This window comes from Phocoena sinus, chromosome X (assembly GCF_008692025.1).
Source record: "Phocoena sinus isolate mPhoSin1 chromosome X, mPhoSin1.pri, whole genome shotgun sequence".
In the NCBI taxonomy this organism is placed as follows: domain Eukaryota; kingdom Metazoa; phylum Chordata; class Mammalia; order Artiodactyla; family Phocoenidae; genus Phocoena; species Phocoena sinus.
In genome coordinates, this window is record NC_045784.1 from 12,125,922 (window position 1) to 12,145,848 (window position 19,927).

Consider the following 19,927-nt stretch of genomic DNA (forward strand, 5'->3'; position numbering starts at 1 on the left):
GTATGTGTTGTTCTGGAGCTTGTGTCGTTTTTTTAAAAATATACATATACATTTAAAGCTTTTATTCATCTGAAATTCTTTTTGGTATAAAGAATGAGCTAGGGACTTCCCTGGTGGTCCAGTGGTAAAGAATCCACCTTCCAATGCAGGGGACACGGGTTCGATCCCTGGTCGGGCGACTAAGATCCCATGTGCTGCGGGGCACCTAAGCCCGTGCGCCACAACTACTGAGCTCATGTGCCTTGATGAGAAAGCCCACATGCCGCAAATTACAGAGCCCATGCACTCTGGAGCCCGCGCACCACAACTGCAGAGCCCGTGCACCCTGGAGCCCGTGTACAACAGCTAGAGAGAGAAAACCCACACGCCACAACTAGAGAGAAGTCTGTGCACCGCAACGAAAGATCCCACATGCCACAACTAAGACCCGACACAGCCAAAAAAATAAAAAGTAAATTTGTTTTTTTAAAAAAGAATGAGCTGAAGATCCAATTTCGTTCTTTTACAGATGGCTGGCCAGTTGTCCCACACCACATCCTGCTTTTACCTTTGCTGTTTCAAACTGCTTGCTTTGTTTTAAATTTCACTGTCTAATTAGCTCTGTTTTCTTGGCCAGAGGAATGGATTTTAACTTTACTCAGAGAATTATTTCTCCACCCACCTCTTAGCAAGCTGATGCAAAATTCTTTTCTCTCAGGATCCTTTCAAGTATAGCTATCCACCACTTGTAGATGATGACTTCCAGACACCGTTGTGTGAAAATGGGCCTATTGCCAGTGAGGATGAAGCTTCAAGTAAAGAAGATATAGAAAGTGATGACAAAGAAACCTTGGAAACAATTTCTAATGAAGAACAAACAGCTCTTCTTAAAAAGGTAATTTTTTTAACATCTTTATTGGAGTATAATTGCTTTACAATGGTGTGTTAGTTTCTGCTTTATAACAAAGTGAATCAGCTATACATATACATATGTTCCCATATCTCTTCCCTCTTGCGTCTCCCTCCCTCCCACCCTCCCTATCCCACCCCTCCAGGTGGTCACAAAGCACCAAGCTGATCTCCCTGTGCTATGCGGCTGCTTCCCACTAGCTATCTACCTTACGTTTGGTAGTGTATATATGTCCTTGCCTCTCTCTCACTTTATCACAGCTCACCCTTACCCCTCCCCATACCCTCAAGTCTGTTCTCCAGTAGGTCTGTGTCTTTATTCCTGTCTTACCCCTAGGTTCTTCATGACATCTTTTTTCCTTAAATTCCATATATATGTGTTAGCATACGGTATTTGTCTTTCTCTTTCTGACTGACTTCACTCTGTATGACAGACTCTAAGTCTATCCACCTCATTACAAATAGCTCGATTTCATTTCTTTTTATGGCTGAGTAATATTCTATTGTATATATGTGCCACATCTTCGTTATCCATTCATCCGATGATGGGCACTTAGGTTGTTTCCATCTCCAGGCTATTGTAAATAGAGCTGCAATGAACATTTTGGTACATGACTCTTTTTGAATAATGGTTTTTTCAGGCTATATGCCCAGTAGTGGGATTGCTGGGTCGTATGGTAGTTCTATTTATAGTTTTTTAAGGAACCTCCATACTGTTCTCCATAGTGGCTGGACCAATTCACATTCCCACCAGCAGTGCAGGAGTGTTCCCTTTTCTCCACAGCCTCTCCAGCATTTATTGTTTCTAGATTTTTTGATGGTGGCCATTCTGACCGGTGTGAGGGGATACCTCACTGTAGTTTTGATTTGCATTTCCCTAATGATTAATGATACTGAGCATTCTTTCATGTGTTTGTTAGCAGTCTGTATATCTTCTTTGGAGAAATGTCTCTTTAGGTCTTCTGCCCATTTTTGAATTGGGTTGTTCGTTTTTTTGTTATTGAGCTGCATGAGCTGCTTTTAAATTTTGGAGATTAATCCTTTGTCATTTGCTTCATTTGCAAATATTTTCTGCCATTCTGAGGGTTGTCTTTTGGTGTTGTTTATGCTTTCCTTTGCTGTGCAAAAGCTTTTAAGTTTCATTAGGTGCCATTTGTTTATTTTTGTTTTTATTTCCATTTCTCTAGGAGGTGGGTCAAAAAGGATCTTGCTGTGATTTATGTCATAGAGTGTTCTGCCTATGCTTTCCTCTAAGAGTTTGATAGTTTCTGGCCTTACATTTAGGTCTTTAATCCATTTTGAGCTTATTATTGTGTATGGTGTTAGGGAGTGATCTAATCTCATACTTTTACATGTACCTGTCCAGTTTTCCCAGCACCACTTATTGAAGAAGCTGTCCTTTCTCCACTGTACATTCCTGCCTCCTTTATCAAAGATAAGGTGACCATATGTGTGTGGGTTTATCTCTGGGCTTTCTATCCTGTTCCATTGATCTATATTTCTGTTTTTGTGCCAGTACCATAGTGTCTTGATTACTGTAGCTTTGTAGTATAGTCTGAAGCCAGGGAGCCTGATTCCTCCAGCTCCTTTTTTCGTTCTCAAGATTGCTTTGGCTCTTCGGGGTCTTTTGTGTTTCCATACAAATTGTGAAATTTTTTTTTTTTTTTGGTACGCGGGCCTCTCACTGTTGTGGCCTCTCCCATTGCAGAGCACAGGCTCTCGGGCGCGCAGGCTCAGCGGCCATGGCTCACGCCCAGCCGCTCCGCGGCACGTGGGATCTTCCCAGACCGGGGCACGAATGCGCGTCCCCTGCATCGGCTGGCGGACTCTCAACCACTGCGCCACCAGGGAAGCCCAAATTGTGAAATTTTTTGTTCTATTTCTGTGAAAAATGCCAGTGGTAGTTTGATAGGGATTGCATTGAATCTGTAGATTGCTTTGGGTAGTAGAGTCATTTTCACAATGTTGATTCTTCCCATCCAAGAACATGGTATATCTCTCCATCTATTTGTATCATCTTTAGTTTCTTTCATCAGTGTCATAATTTTCTGCATACAGGTCTTTTGTCTCCTTAGGTAGGTTTATCCCTAGATATTTTATTCTTTTTGTTGTAATGGTAAATGGGAATGTTTTCTTAATTTCACTTTCAGATTTTTCATCATTAGTGTATAGGAATGACAGAGATTTCTGTGCATTAATTTTGTATCCTGCTACTTTACCAAATTCATTGATTAGCTCTAGTAGTTTTCTGGTAGCATCTTTAGGATTCTCTCTGTATAGTATCATGTCATCTGCAAACAGTGACAGCTTTACTTCTTCTTTTCCGATTTCGATTCCTTTCATTTCCTTTTTTTCTCTGATTGCTGTGGCTAAACTTCCAAAACTATATTGAATAAGAGTGGTGAGAGTGGGCAACCTTGTCTTTTTCCTGATCTTAGTGGAAATGCTTTCAGTTTTTCACCATTGAGGATGATGTTGGCTGTGAGGTTGTCATATATGGCCTTTATTATGTTGAGGAAAGTTCCCTCTATGCCTACTTTCTGCAGGGTTTCTATCATAAATGGGTGTTGAATTTTGTCAGAAGCTTTCTCTGCGTCTATTGAGATGATAATATGGTTTTTCTCCTTCAGTTCGTTAATATGGTTTTTCCCACTGATTGATTTGCGTATATTGAAGAATCCTTGAATTCCTGGGATAAAACCCACTTGATCATGGTGTATGATCCGTTTAATGTGCTGTTGGATTCTGTTTGCTAGTATTTTGTTGAGGATTTTTGCATCTATGTTCATCAGTGATATTGGCCTGTAGTTTTCTTGCTTTGTGACATCCTTATCTGGTTTTGGTATCAAGGTGACGGTGGCCTCGTAGAATGAATTTGGGAGTGTTCCTCCCTCTGCTATATTTTGGAAGAGTTTGAGAAGGATAGGTGTTAGCTCTTCTCTAAATGTTTGATAGAATTCACCTGTGAAGCCATCTGGTCCTGGGCTTTTGTTTCTTGGAAGAATTTTAATCACAGTTTCAATTTCAGTGCTTGTGATTGGTCTGTTCATATTTTCTATTTTTTCCTGATTCAGTCTTGGCAGGTTGTGCATTTCTAAGAATTTGTCCATTTCTTCCAGGTTGTCCATTTTATTGGCATAGAGTTGCTTGTAGTAATCTCTCATGATCCTTTGTATTTCTGCAGTGTCACTTGTTACTTCTCCTTTTTCCTTTCTAATTCTATTGATTTGAGTCTTCTCCCTTTTCTTCTTGAAGAGTCTGGCTATTGGTTTATCTATTTTGTTTATCTTCTCAAAGAACCAGCTTTTAGTTTTATTGATCTTTGCTATCGTTTCCTTCATTTCTTTTTCATTTATTTCTGATCTGATTTTTATGAATTCTTTCCTTCTGCTAACTTTGGGGTTTTTTTGTTCTTCTTTCTCTAATTGCTTTAGGTGCAAGGTTAGGTTGTTTATTCGAGATGTTTCCTGTTTCTTAAGGTGGGCTTGTATTGCTATAAACTTCCCTCTTAGAACTGCTTTTGCTGCATCCCATAGGTTTTGGGTCATCGTGTCTCCATTTTCATTTGTTTCAAGGTATTTTTTTATTTCCTCTTTGATTTCTTCCATGATCACTTCGTTATTAAGTAGTGTATTGTTTAGCCTCCATGTGTTTGTATTTTTTACAGATCTTTTCCTGTAATTGAAATCTAGTCTCATGGCATTGTGGTCAGAAAAGATACTTGATACGATTTCAATTTTCTTAAATTTACCAAGGCTTGATTTGTGACCCAAGATATGATCTATGCTGGAGAATGTTCCATGAGCACTTGAGAAAAATGTGTATTCTGTTGATTTTGGATGGCGTGTCCTATAAATATCAATTAAGTCCATCTTGTTTAATGTATCATTTAAAGCTTGTGTTTCCTTATTTATTTTCATTTTGGATGATCTGTCCATTGGTGAAAGTGGGGTGTTAAAGTCCCCTACTATGATTGTGTTACTGTCGATTTCCCCTTTTATGGCTGTTAGTATTTGCCTTATGTACTGAGGTGCTCCTATGTTGGGTGCATAAATATTTACAATTGTTATATCTTCTTCTTGGATCGATCCCTTGATCATTATGTACTGTCCTTCTTTGTCTCTTGTAATAATAGTCTTTATTTTAAAGTCTATTTTGTCTGATATGAGAATTGCTACTCCAGCTTTCTTTTGGTTTCCATTTGCATGGAATATCTTTTTCCATCCCCTTACTTTTCAGTCTGTATGTGTCTCTAGGTCTGAAGTGGGTCTCTTATAGACAGCGAATATATGGGTCTTGTTTTTGTATCCATTCAGCCAATCGGTGTCTTTTGTTGGGAGCATTTAATCCATTTACATTTAAGGTAATTTTCAATATGTATGTTCCTATTCCCATTTTCTAAATTGTTTTGGGTTCGTTATTATAGGTCTTTTCCTTGTCTTGTGTTTCTTGCCTAGAGAAGATCCTTTAGCATTTGTTGTAAAGCTGGTTTGGTGGTGCTGAACTCTCTCAGATTTTGCTTGTCTGTAAAGGCTTTAATTTCTCCATCAGGGCTTGCCTGGTGGCGCAGTGGTGGAGAGTATGCCTGCTGATGCAGGGGACATGGGTTCGTGCCCGGGTCCAGGAAGATCCCACATGTGGCGGAGCGGCTGGGCCTGTGAGCCATGGCCGTTGAGCCTGTGCATCCGGAGCCTGTTCTCCGCAACGGGAGAGGCCACAACAGTGAGAGGCCTGCATACCAGCAAAAAAAAAAAGGTGTTTAATTTGTCCGTCAAATCTGAATGAGATCCTTGCTGGGTAGAGTAATCTTGGTTGCAGGTTTTTCTCCTTCATCACTTTCAGTATGTTCTCCCACTCCCTTCTGGCTTGCAGAGTTTCTGCTGAGAGATAAGCTGTTAACCTTATGGGGATTCCCTTTTGTGTTATTTGTTGTTTTTCCCTTGCTGCTTTTAATATGCTTTCTTTGTATTTAATTTTTGACAGTTTGATTGATATCTGTCTTGGCGTATTTCTCCTTGGATTTATCCTGTATGGGACTCTCTGTGCTTCCTGGACTTGATTAACTATTTCCTTTCCCATATTAGGGAAGTTTTCAACTATAATTTCTTCAAATATTTTTTCAGTCCCTTTCTTTTTTTCTTCTTCTCTGGAACCCCTATATTTCGAATGTTGGTGCATTTAATGTTGTCCCAGAGGTCTCTGAGACTGTCCTCAGTTCTTTTCATTCTTTTTTCTTTATTCTGCTCTGCAGTAGTTACTTCCACTATTTTATCTTCCAGGTCACTTATCCGTTCTTCTGCCTCAGTTATTCTGCTATTGAGCCCATCTAGATTCCTTTTCATTTCATTTATTGTGTTGTTCATCGTTTGTTTCATCTTTAGTTCTTCTAGGTCCTTGTAAAATGTTTCTTGCATTTTGTGTATTCTAGTTCCAAGATTTTGGATCATCTTTACTATCATTATTCTGAATTCTTTTTCAGGTAGACTGCCTATTTCCTCTTCATTTGTTAGGTCTGGTGCGTTTTTATCTTGCTCCTTCATCTGCTGTGTGTTTTTCTGTCTTCTCATTTTGCTTATCTTACTGTGTTTGGGGTCTCCTTTTTGCAGGCTGCAGGTTCGTAGTTCCCGTTGCTTTTGGTGTCTGTCCCCAGTGGCTAAGGTTGGTTCAGTGGGTTGTGTAGGCTTCCTGGTGGGGGGGACTAGTGCCTGTGTTCTGGTGGATGAGGCTGGATCTTGTCTTTCTGGTGGTCAGGTCCACGTCTGGTGGTGTGATTTGGGGTATCTGTGTACTTATTATGATTTTAGGCAGCCTCTCTGCTAATGCGTGGGGTTGTGTTCCTGTTTTGCTACTTGTTTGGCATAGGGTGCCCAGCACTGTAGCTTGCTGGTCATTGAGTGAAGCTGGGTGCTGGTGTTGAGATGGAGATCTCTGGGAGATTTTCGCCATTTTATATTATGTGGAGCTGGGAGGTCTCTTGTTGACCAGTGTCCTGAAGTTGGTTCTCCCACCTCAGAGGCACAGCACTGACTCCTGGCTGCAGCACTAATAGCCTTTCATCCACACGGCTCAGAATAAAAGGGAGAAGAAGCAGAGAGAAAGAATTAGTAGGAAGGAAGGAACGAAGGAAGGAAGGAAGAAAGAAAGGAGGGAGGGAGGGAAGGAAGGAAGGAAGGAAGAAGAAGAAGGAAAGACGGAAAGAAGGAGAGAAAGAAAGGAGGGAGGGATGGTGGGAGGGAGGGATGGTGGCAGGAAGGAAGGAAGGAGGGAAGGAAGGAAAAAAGAAAGAAAGAAGACAAAGTAAAATAAAGTAAAATATAATAAAGTTATTAAATTAAAAAATAATTATTAAGAAAAAAAACGGATAGAACCTTAGGACAAATGGTGAAAGCAAAGCTATACAGACAATTTCACACAGAAGCATACACATACACACAAAAAGAGGAAAAGGGGAAAAAATCATAAATCTTGCTTTCAAAGTCCACCTCCTCAATTTGGGATGATTCGTTGTCTAAAGGAGGGAGGGAGGGAGGGAGGAAGGAAGGAAGGGAGATAAAGTAAAATAAAATAAAGTAATTTAAATTAATTATTAAGAAAAAGAATTTTTAAAAAAACCAAAAAAACGGACGGATCGAACCCTAGGACAAATGGTGGAAGCAAAGCTATACAGACAAAATCTCACACTGAAGCATACACATACACACTCACAAAAAGAGGAAAAGGGGAAAAATCATAAATCTTGCTCTCAGAGTCCAGCTTCTCAATTTGGGATGATTTGTTGTCTATTCATGTATTCCACAGATGCAGGGTACAACAAGTTGATTGTGGAGCTTTAATCCGCTGCTTCTGAGGCTCCTGGGAGAGATTTCCCTTTCTCTCCTTTGTTCTCACAGCTCCCAGGGGCTCAGCTTTGGATTTGGCCGCGCCTCTGCGTGTAGGTCGCTGGAGGGCGTCTGTTTTTTGCTCAGACAGGACGGGGTTGAAGGAGCCGCTGATTCGGGGGCTCTGGCTCACTCAGGCCGGGGGGAGGGAGGGGCGCGGAGTACGGGGCAAGCCTGTGGCGGAAGAGGCTGGCGTGATGTTGTACCAGCCTGAGGCCCGCCGTGCATTTTTTCGGGGAAGTTGTCCCTGGATCCTGGGAACCTGGCCATAGCGGGCTGCACAGGCTCCCCGGAAGCGGGGTGTGGAGAGTGACCTCTGCTCGCACACAGGCCCCTTGGTGGCGGCAGCAGCAGCCTTAGCGTCTCCCTCCCGTCTCTGGTGTCCGCACTTTTAGCAGCGGCTCGCGCCGGTCTCTGGGGTCCGCGCTTTTAGCCGCGGCTCGCACCTGTCTCTGGATCTCCTTTAAGCAGCGCTCTTAATCTCTCTCCTCGCGCACCAGGAAACAGAGAAGAAAAAGTCTCTTGCCTCTTCGGCAGCTGCAGACCTTTTCCCGGACTCCCTCCCGGCTAGCCGTGGTGCACTAACCCCCTTCAGGCTGTGTTCACGCAGCCAACCCCAGTCCTCTGCCTGGTCTCCGACCGAAGCTGGAGCCTCAGCTCTCAGCTCTGCCCGCCCTGGCGGGTGAGCAGACAAGCTTCTCGGGCTGGTCAGTGCCGGTCGGCACCGATCTTCTGTGCGGGAATCTCCCTGCTTTGCCCGCCGCACCCCTGTTGCTGTGCTCTCCTCCATGGCTCCGAAGCTCCCCCCTCCGCCACCCACAGCCTCGCCCGCGAAGGGGCTTCCTAGTGCGTGGAAACCTTCCCTCCTTCACGGCTCCCTCCCACTGGTGCAGGTCCTGTCCCTATTCTTTTGTCTCTGTTTTTTCTTTTTTTCTTTTGCCCTACCCAGGTACGTGGGGAGTTTCTTGCCTTTTGGGAGGTTTGAGGTCTTCTGCCAGCGTTCAGTAGGCGTTCTGTAGGAGTTGCTCCACATGTAGATGTATTTCTGGTGTATCTGTGGGGAGGAAGGTGATCTCCGCATCTTACTCTTCTGCAATCTTGCCCTCCGCCCTTCTGCCCATTTTTGGATTGGGTTGTTTTTTTGTTATTGAGCTGTATGAGCTGCTTATAAATTTTGGAGATTAATCCTTTGTCAGTTGCTTCATTTGCAAATATTTTCTCCCGTTCTGAGGGTTGTCTTTTGGTCTTGTTTATGGTTTCCTTTGCTGTGCAAAAGCTTTGAAGTTTCATTAGGTGCCATTTGTTTATTTTTGTTTTTATTTCCATTTCTCTAGGAGGTGGGTCAAAAAGGATCTTGCTGTGCTTTATGTCATAGAGTGTTCTGCCTATGTTTTCCTCTAAGAGTTTGATAGTTTCTGGCCTTACATTTAGGTCTTTAATCCATTTTGAGCTTATTATTGTGTATGGTGTTAGGGAGTGATCTAATCTCATACTTTTACATGTACCTGTCCAGTTTTCCCAGCACCACTTATTGAAGAGGCTGTCCTTTCTCCACTGTACATTCCTGCCTCCTTTATCAAAGATAAGGTGACCATATGTGTGTGGGTTTATCTCTGGGCTTTCTCTCCTGTTCCATTGATCTATCTTTCTGTTTTTGTGGCAGTACCATACTGTCTTGATTACTGTAGCATTATAGTATAGTCTGAAGTCAGGGAGCCTGATTCCTCCAGCTCCGTTTTTCATTCTCAAGATTGCTTTGGCTCTTCGGGGTCTTTTGTGTTTCCATACAAATTGTGAAATTTTTTGTTCTAGTTCTGTGAAAAATGCCAGTGGTAGTTTGATAGGGATTGCATTGAATCTGTAGATTGCTTTGGGTAGTAGAGTCATTTTCACAATGTTGATTCTTCCAATCCAAGAACATGGTATATCTCTCCATCTATTTGTATCATCTTTAATTTCTTTCATCAGTGTCTTATAGTTTTCTGCATACAGGTCTTTTGTCTCCTTAGGTAGGTTTATTCCTAGATATTTTATTCTTTTTGTTGTAATGGTGAATGGGAGTGTTTTCTTGATTTCACTTTCAGATTTTTCATCATTAGTGTATAGGAATGACAGAGATTTCTGTGCATTAATTTTGTATCCTGCTACTTTACCAAATTCATTGATTAGCTCTAGTAGTTTTCTGGTAGCATCTTTAGGATTCTCCATGTATAGTATCATGTCATCTGCAAACAGTGACAGCTTTACTTCTTCTTTTCCGATTTGGATTCCTTTTATTTCCTTTTCTTCTCTGATTGCTGTGGCTAAAACTTCCAAAACTATATTGAATAAGAGTGGTGAGAGTGGGCAACCTTGTCTTGTTCCTGATCTTAGTGGAAATGCTTTCAGTTTTTCACCATTGAGGATGATGTTGGCTGTGAGTTTGTCATATATGGCCTTTATTATGTTGAGGAAAGTTCCCTCTTTGCCTACTTTCTGCAGGGTTTTTATCATAAATGGGTGTTGAATTTTGTCGAAAGCTTTCGCTGCATCTATTGAGATGATCATATGGTTTTTCTCCTTTAGTTTGTTAATATGGTGTATCACGTTGATTGATTTGTGTATGTTGAAGAATCCTTGCATTCCTGGAATAAACCCCACTTGATCATGGTGTATGATCCGTTTAATATGCTGTTGGATTGTTTGCTAGTATTTTGTTGAGGATTTTTGCATCTATGTTCATCAGTGACATTGGCCTTTAGTTTTCTTTCTTTGTGACATCCTTGTCTGGTTTTGGTGTCAGGGTGATTGTGACATCATAGAACGAGTTTGGGAGTGTTCCTCCCTCTGCTGTATTTTGGAAGAGTTTCGGAAGGGTAGGTGTTAGCTCTTCTCTAAATATTTGGTAGAAGTCGCCTGTGAAGCCATCTGGTCCTGGGATTTTGATTTTTGGAAGATTTTAAATCAGAGTTTCAATTTCAGTGCTTGTGATTGGTCTGTTCATATTTTGTATTTCTCCCCTGATTCAGTCTTGGCAGGTTGTGCTTTTCTAAGAATTTGTCCATTTCTTCCAGGTTGTCCGTTTTATTGGCACAGAGTTGCTTGTAGTACTCTCTCATGATCTTTTGTATTTCTGCAGTCAGTTGTTATTTCTCCTTTTTCATTTCTAATTCTATTGATTTGAGTCTTCTCCGTTTTCTTTTTTGGATGAGTCTGATTGATTAATGGTTAATCAATTTTGTTTTATCTTCTCAAAGAACTAGCTTTTAGTTTTTTCGATCTTTGCTGTCATTTCCTTCATTTCTTTTTCTTTTATTTCTGATTGGATTTTTATGATTTCTTTCCTTCTGCTAACTTTGGGGGTTTTTTTGTTCTTCTTTCTCTAATTGCTTTAGGTCCAAGGTTAGGGTGTTTATTTGAGATGTTTCCTGTTTCTTAAGGTAAGATTGTATTGCTACAAACTTCCCTGTTAGAACTGCTTTTGCGGCCTCTCATAGGTTTTTGGTCATCGTGTCTCCGTTGTCATTTGTTTCTAGGTACGTTTTGATTTTTTCTTTGATTTCTTCAGTGATCACTTGGTTATTAAGTAGTTTATTGTTTTGCTTCCATGTGCTTGTATTTTTTACAGACCTTTTCCTGTAATTGATAACTAGTCTCATAGCATTGTGGTCGGAAAAGATACTTGGTACGATTTCAATTTTCTTTAATTTACCAAGGCTTGATTTGTGACCCAAGATATGATCTGTCCTGGAGAATGTTCCATGAGCAGTTGAGAAAAATGTGTATTCTGTTGTTTTTGGATGATCTGTCCATTGGTGAAAGTGGGGTGTTAAAGTCCCCGACTATGGTTATGTTCGTGTCGATTTCCCCTGAAAACGGTAATTTTCACACAAAAAAATGAAATTGACACAGAAGCTGTGACGTAGCCCCAATTCTACCATAGCTGGGTGTGTAATTTTAGGTAATTCACTTAACTTGCTGCCCTTCCATATCTTTGTACATAAAGAGGAAGGATGGCACTAGTTGACTGGTAGTGTGCCACAGTATATAAAAGGTTGATTCCATGCTTTTGTATAGAAATTGGCTAAACACATCTTAAAAGAGTCCTTTTTTTCTGCAGTATTTTTTATCTATCTAAAATAAGTAATTAACTCAACATTACCTTGATCTACTTTCTCTTTTTCATTTTTAAAGAACACTTAGTTATGTTTTTATGAGATATCAGGGACTTGATAGAGGGATAAATATATTGCAATGTAGAACAGATTTTAAAACGCTTAAAAGGGAGGGGAATTCCCGGGTGGTCAAGTGGTAGGACTCTGCGGTCTCACTGCTGAGAGCCTGGGTTCAATCCCTGGCTGGGGAACTAAGATCCCACAAGCCATGTGGGCCGGCCAAAAAAATAAAAACTCTTAAGGGAATGACCATGTTACATTTTCTAAAAAGGCCTATTTACATAGTAGGCACTCACATATAGGTCAACCATCAGGTTACTATATGTTAAATATATAATTTAGATATAATAAACCCATGTTAAAGATTGCAATTTGGATTGAGTCACTATAATGCTTACTTTTTGACCTAATGAACTGCCTGTCAGTGTGAAATTCAATTTATCTTTTTTTCTTCATATATATATATATATTTTGTCTCTAGGTTAACATAATTGAACCTACTTTCAAAGCAGAAGAGAATGAAAAAGTTGATTCCAAAATGAAAGCTTTCAAGAAACCATTGAGTGTGTTTAAAGGGCCCTTATTACACATCAGGTACTAGTTGAGGATTTTATTTACTATGCTTTCATAATATATCTTGATCATTTTGAGGGAACTGCAAAATTAAGAAAACTTCTGGCCTGTTTTTGAAACTGTGGAAATATAACATTAAGGGTTATCTGAAGACTCACATTGGTTTCCAGATATAGTGGGTATTTGTAGCTACCTTTTTGTTATTTATTCTGTTGAGTGTGTTTAAAGGGCCTTTATCCCACATCAGGTAATAAGAGTGACTATTCATATATTAACAACAAATCTGAATGACATATATTTTTCTCATTTTACTGATAGTGTTTGACTTGCACAAGTGTGAGGTTGCCAGAAATGACACTGAAGTAGCCATTTATCGATTTGACCTTCCAAAAGCTAAAGCTGAACCGGAAAAACAGGGTTTTTACCAAAGCCGAATTTCAGCACATCTCTATTTTTGTCTAGGTTGTTCAATCCAAAAAATTCAGTATTGTTTCCTTATCATGATGTAAAGACCTTTCTCACAAATCTATACAGCCTTATGTTAATACTGCTTTACCAACTTTATTTAGTAATGGTCTACTGTATCATTTTCTATCCCTTTACTTGAAACCTTTCTATGTTACTGTTAAAGACTCATGAACAATAGAGCCAGACATTTTAAACATCAAATCTGAAATTCTCTGACAAGATTGGTTTGTTTACATATATTTTGAATACTGTTCTATTTGGATTTATCTTCACCATCTGCAGGAGTCTGTGGGTGAGAGGGAAGGAGGGAAACACACGTGCATGTTCTTTTCCATGGTTTTCCTTTGTAGTTTCCCCCACTTTGGAATTTGTTTGTTTCCCATTTTTCCCTCTACTAGTTTGGAAGTTACTGTTTTTTCTCTGGAGGCCTGTCAAAACCATAGGTCCTGGCTTGTAACTATCAAGGTATGACTAGAAGATCTGGCTAGGGAGAAAGCCAACTCTGCAATGCCCACCCATTTCTCCAGAAAATCAGTGCTCTCTCTGTCTCTCTGTGTCTCTCTCTCTGTCTCTCTCTCACACACACACACACCACACACCACACACCCCTAACCAACCTCTGTCTCCCTAGAGCTTTTCATGGTTTTTGTGCTGGATACTGAGAGCAGTTCTGAGATTCATTAACCTTCCTGTTTTTTCTGTGGTATATTTCAGATTGGGTTTTAAAAAGATGCCAGCAACCATGCTAATTTATGTCTTGCCCAAAGCTGGGCACAGCTCTCCTGGGAGAGCACTTTTTTAAAATGTGTGTTCTTTACATGAATAAATATCTCTCATACACACATATTCCTGATATAAAATGAATCTATTTAAAGGTGGAGCTTATAGTCAAGGGCTATCTGAAGAACTCACCTTTTTCTCTAAAAATCACAGTCTGGGCTTCCCTGGTGGTGCAGTGGTTAAGAATCCACCTGCCAATGCAGGGGACACGGGTTCGAGCCCTGCTCCGGTAAGATCCCATGTGCTGTGGAGCAACTAAGCTCGTGTGCCACAACTACTGGGCCTGCGCTCTAGAGCCCGAGAGCCACAACTACTGAAGCCTGTGTGCCTAGAGCCCCTGCTCTGCAACAAGAGAAGCCACCCAATGAGAAGCCTGCGCACCGCAACAAAGACCCAATGCAGCCAAAAATAAAAATAAAAATAAATTTTTTAAAAGTAAGTAAATAAATAAAAACCACAGTCCTTTGCATCATTTGGAGGCACCCGATTTGGCTCATGTAATTAAACTACATAAACTTTGCTTGAGTCTTTTTATTTTTAAAATACAGTGGCCAGTAATAGTAAAATTTGCATTTTGAGCCTCACTGATTTTTTGACAATTTTTTCCTGTAATTCCCGCCCCATGTTTTGTGTTTTTCTCCTTCCATATTATTTAGAAAAAACCTTTCTATAGTTAGGACTTACTCTGTTACTTAAATATATCCCTGATGACCATTTTAAGTTACACTCTTTTCTCTTGATGTATAAAAATGTGCCCTATTCTAATGTTTGTAATTAGGTAAAGTTGAAGCAGCAATTTCTTCTCTGATTTTTATCTTTCACCTACCAAAGAGTTTTAATAAAGAAACCTTAAGATGGTGCTGATTATAGGACTAATTCAGAATCTTCCTAATTCGCTCCTGTACTTCCCTGTTTTGCTTTTAGATCTAGGGGGAAACCACAGGACTTTTTAGTGTGCATTGAATCAGTAAGATTAAAATACAAAATATATTAGGTATTGTTTTGTAATCTTCTTTGATGAAATCTCTTTATACAAATGAGTGTAAAATATTAACCAAATGTTTCTCTTCAAGCTGATGATTAGATTGTCATTTATTCTGAGCAATACCATTGGCTTATGCTTTTGTTGTCACCTAGCCCAGCGGAAGAACTGTATTTTGGAAGTACGGAACCTGAAGAGAAGAAAGCTTTGATAACATTGACAAATGTAACGAAAAACGTAGTGGCATTTAAGGTAAATATCTGAAAGATATAAATTGTGTGTGAAAATTGAAAGACTGATAATTTTGAACTTGCACAGTGGTTTTATTTCTGTTTTTAGGCTTGTTATATTGCCTTCTATCTCTGTGTGTCACAGCTTATCTAAAATTTTCCCTGAGGTCTGTATCTTAGTCTTTAATGTGCAGTAATAGGGTACTGTCCAAATTAGTCCCAGGGTTTGTTTAAAAAAAAAAGACACTTTTCATTGTATGAATAATTTAATTCATAGAGAGTGAAAAAAATAAAACTATAAAATCTAAAGTGCAGTTTCCCCCAAGTGTGGTATATTCTGGAGTATAGTCTATACTGGATACTAACCTGACACTGAGCATGAAGTATAACAGGACTGACTCCACCACTGCCCCTTATTGTAGGGTATTACTTCCTTAAATCATCTACTTCCTAGATGTCCTTTGATTACTGCTTTTAAGTTTCTAGACACTATTGTAACATGTGTTCTAATGTGTGTTGTTTTTGAACCTGAATTATGAAATTCAGGTGATTAACAGGATAAACATTTAACAGTTGGATTTCTTTTTTTAGTTTAAGAGGAAGGCTAAGTAACAGACTGATGAGTGTTTTTTTCTAGTAGATTGAGATGCTTTTTTCCTGCAGATGGGAAAAGATATATTCTATATACATAACCACCAAGATTGTTTTATAGACTTTATTAAGGATTTTTAAAGCCATTTCCCCCCAAAGGGCATAAAGGTTATGTGACTACTGTTTTTCTGTAAACAGGTGAGAACAACTGCTCCAGAAAAGTACAGAGTCAAGCCCAGCAACAGCAGTTGTGACCCGGGTGCATCAGTTGATATAGTTGTGTCTCCCCACGGGGGTGAGTTGTCACCTGGCTGGCCACAGTCGGGTGTTATGGGGGGCCTGGGGCTGGGTGATGACTCAGCAAAGCTGGACTGGAATCTAGAAATTAGCAGGGTATCAGCAAGTCACCTCGCCACACTCTGGGCATCTGTTTTCTCACCTGTAAAGTGAGACGGGTGAATGGCTCTCATTAAAACAAAATTTTTTTAAGAAGTAAAATTGTTTAGACTGATGCCAGTTAAAATTGAATTTCAAACAAAAAAAATTCTTCATCTTTAGGAGAACTTTTTCCTTTCCTAAGATAGTTCCGGGCTTCCCTGGTGGCGCAGTGGTTGAGAGTCCGCCTGCCAATGCAGGGGACACAGGTTCATGCCCCGGTCCGGGAAGATCCCACATGCCGTGGAGCGGCTGGGCCCGTGAGCCATGGCCGCTGAGCCTGCACGTCCGGAGCCTGTGCTCCACAACGGGAGAGGCCACAACAGTGAGAGGCCTGCGTACCGCACACACACAAAAAAAGATAGTTCGGTATTATTCATTTTCCTTAGTGAAAAGATAGTTCGGTATTATTCATTTTCCTTAGTGTTTTCTAGAATAATGCTTAAGCCACATAGCCAACCCTTTGTCCCTTTGTAAAGGTTCCTGTTTGTTATATAATAAGTTACCCTTTTGGAATGCAGGTTTAACAGTCTCCGCCCAAGACCGTTTTCTGATAATGGCTGCAGAAATGGAACAGTCATCTGGCACAGGCCCAGCAGAATTGACTCAGTTCTGGAAAGAAGTTCCCAGAAACAAAGTAATGGAGCACAGGTATGCTTTTCCCTTACAGGCTCTCAAATTGCAATGGGAAAAATCCCAAAGAGGAATGCACCTACATGGGCTAAGCAGGCATCCCTTCCTCTTGGCATTTGGCAGACATCTAGGCTTACACTGTTGGCCCCAACCCCTACAAGGCTCGGGTACAAGACCTGGAGTTTCTCTAGGAGATTGCTAATAGCAGAGATTTATTTGCTGGCCAATGCAAGAATCTGAATGTGTCAAAATTACAAACAGATTTTCTCTTACAGCAGTTACCTTTGTAGGAATGCTCACCTTACGTACTAGAATGTTTGCTGCAGTGAAACAGTTTCACAAAAATTGTCTAGTAGTGGAAAATGGAAGGGAACCTAAATGTTCATCAGTAAAGTAATAGTGAAATGCATTTGAGAAGTACTCTGAAGCCACTCAAGAGTGTAGTACATCTGTTTGTTCTGATACCTGTGACATACTATTAGGAAAAGAAAAAAACCTACTCACAGAAAAGTATGTATGACAATTATCCTATTTAAGAGAAAACCCTGTGACTATATAGGCATATACATGTATGTCTGTGCATGTGTGCAAAAAAGATGTATAGGAAAGTAGAGGAGAATAGAGAAGAAGGTTGGATGTGGGGTTTTTTTTCCGGAGTGTGCCCAGTTTTGCTCCCCAAGGGACGCTTGTCAATACCTGGAGACATTGTTGGTTGTCATAACTGGACAGTGGGGTGCTGTGGGCATCTAGTAGGTAGAGACCAGGGATGCTACTCAGTATCCCATCATGCACAAAACAGCACCCCGTGACGAAGAATGATCCAGCCCAAAATGTCAGTGGTGCCAAGATTGAGAAAGCTCAGTTGAGGGTAGTTAAGGATGGCCACACTGATGACATTTGAGGAGAACCTGAAGGAAATGAGAGTAGGCCACATAGATAACAGGGAAAAGAGCTTTGCAGGTAGAGGGAACCATAAATGAAAAAGATGTGTGCTTGGCCTGGGTGAGGAACAGCAAGGAGGTCAGTGTAACCTGAATCCAGTACAGGATGCCAGATCATTGCCATAGTGAGAACTTCTGATTCTGAGAGGAGAAACCATTAGCTGGTGCTGAGCAGAGCCATGAGGTGATCGGCTTGTTTTTTTTTAAAGGATTACTCTGGGAGGCTTTGTAGAAAAATAGACTGTGGGCAGACATAGATGAAAGAGTGATACTACTGAGTTAACAACACTTAGACTAGCGCTGGCATATAGCAAGTTCTATTTAAGTGTGGTGCTCTCCTTTATTCATTTAGTCACTAAAACAACCCTAGGTCGTAGGTAGTTATTTTTTCCTTTTTATAGACGAGAAGCTGAGAAACCTAGTAAGGGTTGTAGTTGAGTTGAATCTTCAAGTAAGGAGTTGAAAGAATACAGATGTCAGATGTGGCTGGAACAGAGTGTGAGAGGATCCATAGTAAGAAAGCATGTTGGAGGCAGACAGGGCCCAGAGGAGCAGCTTGGGCACCATTGTAAAACCACTGGGAGAACGTCGACCTGCTCTGAAATGCCTTGGACAAGATTACCCTTTGCGGGCAATTCACAGAGGGTAGGAGAACAAAAATAAGAATGGGCCTGGGAAGACGAGCTTTATTTCCTCTAGGCTAGGTCTAACTTGTACCCAGCGAGAGAGGGTGAAAGTTAGACACAGCTCAGAGGAATATTTAGTAGCCAAATGAAGGAGAACAATACAGGGCGTCAGGAGGGAAAGCAGTAGGTGAGCTGTGTCAGTAAGGCCCGGGGTAGAGTGTGTGCCAACGTCAGTCAGGGATGAGGTGTGAGAGGTGGCCGTTGCTGGTGACGTGATGGAGGTAACTGATGACCTCACGGGGAACATTTTGAGTTGGTAGGAGCCAGATGCCAAAGAAACACAGGTAGTGAGACTTCCGGAGGTTGGGCTTGTCGGGGAGGGACCAGGGTCATGGTTGGAAGGAAGACTGTGTTGTTGAGAAGGGGTTGTTTGGGATTTTGTAATGGGAGATATTTGAGCGTTGTTTAAAACCATAGTGAGGACCCATTTCCGAAGGAGAGGCTGACCTTACAGAATAAACCACTGACAGTGAAATTCCTGAGAAAGAAGGAACAGAACCTAAAGCCGAGGTAGGAACACGGATCTAGATAAGGCTCATTGTGACAGCTGTGACATGTTTTTAGATGGAGAAGATGTTTAAATTTTCAATTTACTTTTCAGGAGGGCCTACTTTTGAAGTTCTTATCGAACAGTACCTCAAAATTACGGGGTTTTTTCTTTCTTTTTGGTTTTGTTATACATGAGTTGCTTTGTTCTCTTGCTTTGTAAATCAGTTTCTAATGGCTTTCTGTTCTATAACTGTCAAAAGAGAATCACTTACCTCACAGAAACAGCGAGACTTGGTGGTTTGGTACTGAAGGCCCAGGTGAAAGCACCATCTAGAAAGGGTGGCTTCCTGCAAATCGGAAGATCAGGTGAATTCTACTGAGTATCATATAAAAAACTTTTCTTAGGTTATTGAGCACTGTGTGTAATTGTGTTATTTATACCTGCATTAAGAAGCTGGAGGATGTAGGAAAGGAAAAATAATTTTCCCTCTACCCTTCCACGTTCTTGGCTGAGACCCACTGTAATAAAAGACAGATGAACAGGAGAGAAACAGAAGTTTCATAACATGGATACCTCCTGTATACGTGGGAGAGACCCAGGAAAACTGAGTAACTCTCCCAAATGGCCCAAGCCACCACCTTCACTACCATCTCCAGTGAAAGACAAAAGACAGATGTTGTGGGGTGGAGGAAGGCTACCAGGAAAAGCATGGTAAACAAGGATAAAGTTATTACGCTAATTTAGGCAAATTCCTGTCTTCTTGAGGTCCCCAAAATATTCTGAGGTTCCTGAGCTTGCCAGGAAGTGACTTTCCTTACTCACCTAGTAAGGCTGTCTGGAACCCTGTAAGCAAGGTACCAGGTCAGTTGTTTCCAAGGGTCTTTAGTTCCTTAAAGCCATCTGGTCATATCCGACTTCATGCATTTCATTTTCAAATATGACATTCAAGTCAAAACCTTGATAATACAAGCATGTTTCCAATTGTGTCCTGTTACAAGGAGAACACATTCTCATTGAACTTGTGCAAATAACTATATCACCATGAAAATGAGAACATTCACTAAGAGTTTCTAAATTCTGGAGGGATCAGGTATGGAGAAAAATTGTCTCAATTCTGCTTACAAAGGTATAATTCACCAAATTGCAGATAGCTTAAGAGGAAAAGTTCTCCTTAAATCTGGAGAAACAAAACGTGTTT

General features: G+C 40.7%; 1 protein-coding gene and 1 long non-coding RNA gene across 5 annotated transcripts in view; one reads left to right on the plus strand and one right to left on the minus strand.

The window, feature by feature from the left end:
* The window catches only part of MOSPD2 (motile sperm domain containing 2), a 68,389-nt gene that overhangs the window by 38,748 nt on the left and 9,714 nt on the right, over positions 1 to 19,927 (plus strand). For 2 of the 4 annotated variants that reach the window (XM_032620126.1, XM_032620127.1), the window contains exons 9-13: positions 698 to 874; positions 12,402 to 12,514; positions 14,879 to 14,975; positions 15,743 to 15,839; positions 16,501 to 16,630. In XM_032620126.1, the coding sequence (XP_032476017.1) occupies positions 698 to 874; positions 12,402 to 12,514; positions 14,879 to 14,975; positions 15,743 to 15,839; positions 16,501 to 16,630 (614 nt within the window). Of the gene's footprint in view, positions 1 to 697; positions 875 to 12,401; positions 12,515 to 14,878; positions 14,976 to 15,742; positions 15,840 to 16,500; positions 19,095 to 19,927 lie in introns of all 4 variants that reach the window. The other 2 variants (XR_004348096.1, XM_032620129.1) reach the window with 2 other exon arrangements.
* On the minus strand, positions 15,863 to 19,635 carry LOC116747665. The gene is made up of 3 exons (XR_004348097.1): positions 19,552 to 19,635; positions 19,001 to 19,075; positions 15,863 to 15,983 (listed from the first exon to the last, which is right to left on the minus strand). It is a non-coding gene; the product is annotated as an uncharacterized LOC116747665 (long non-coding RNA).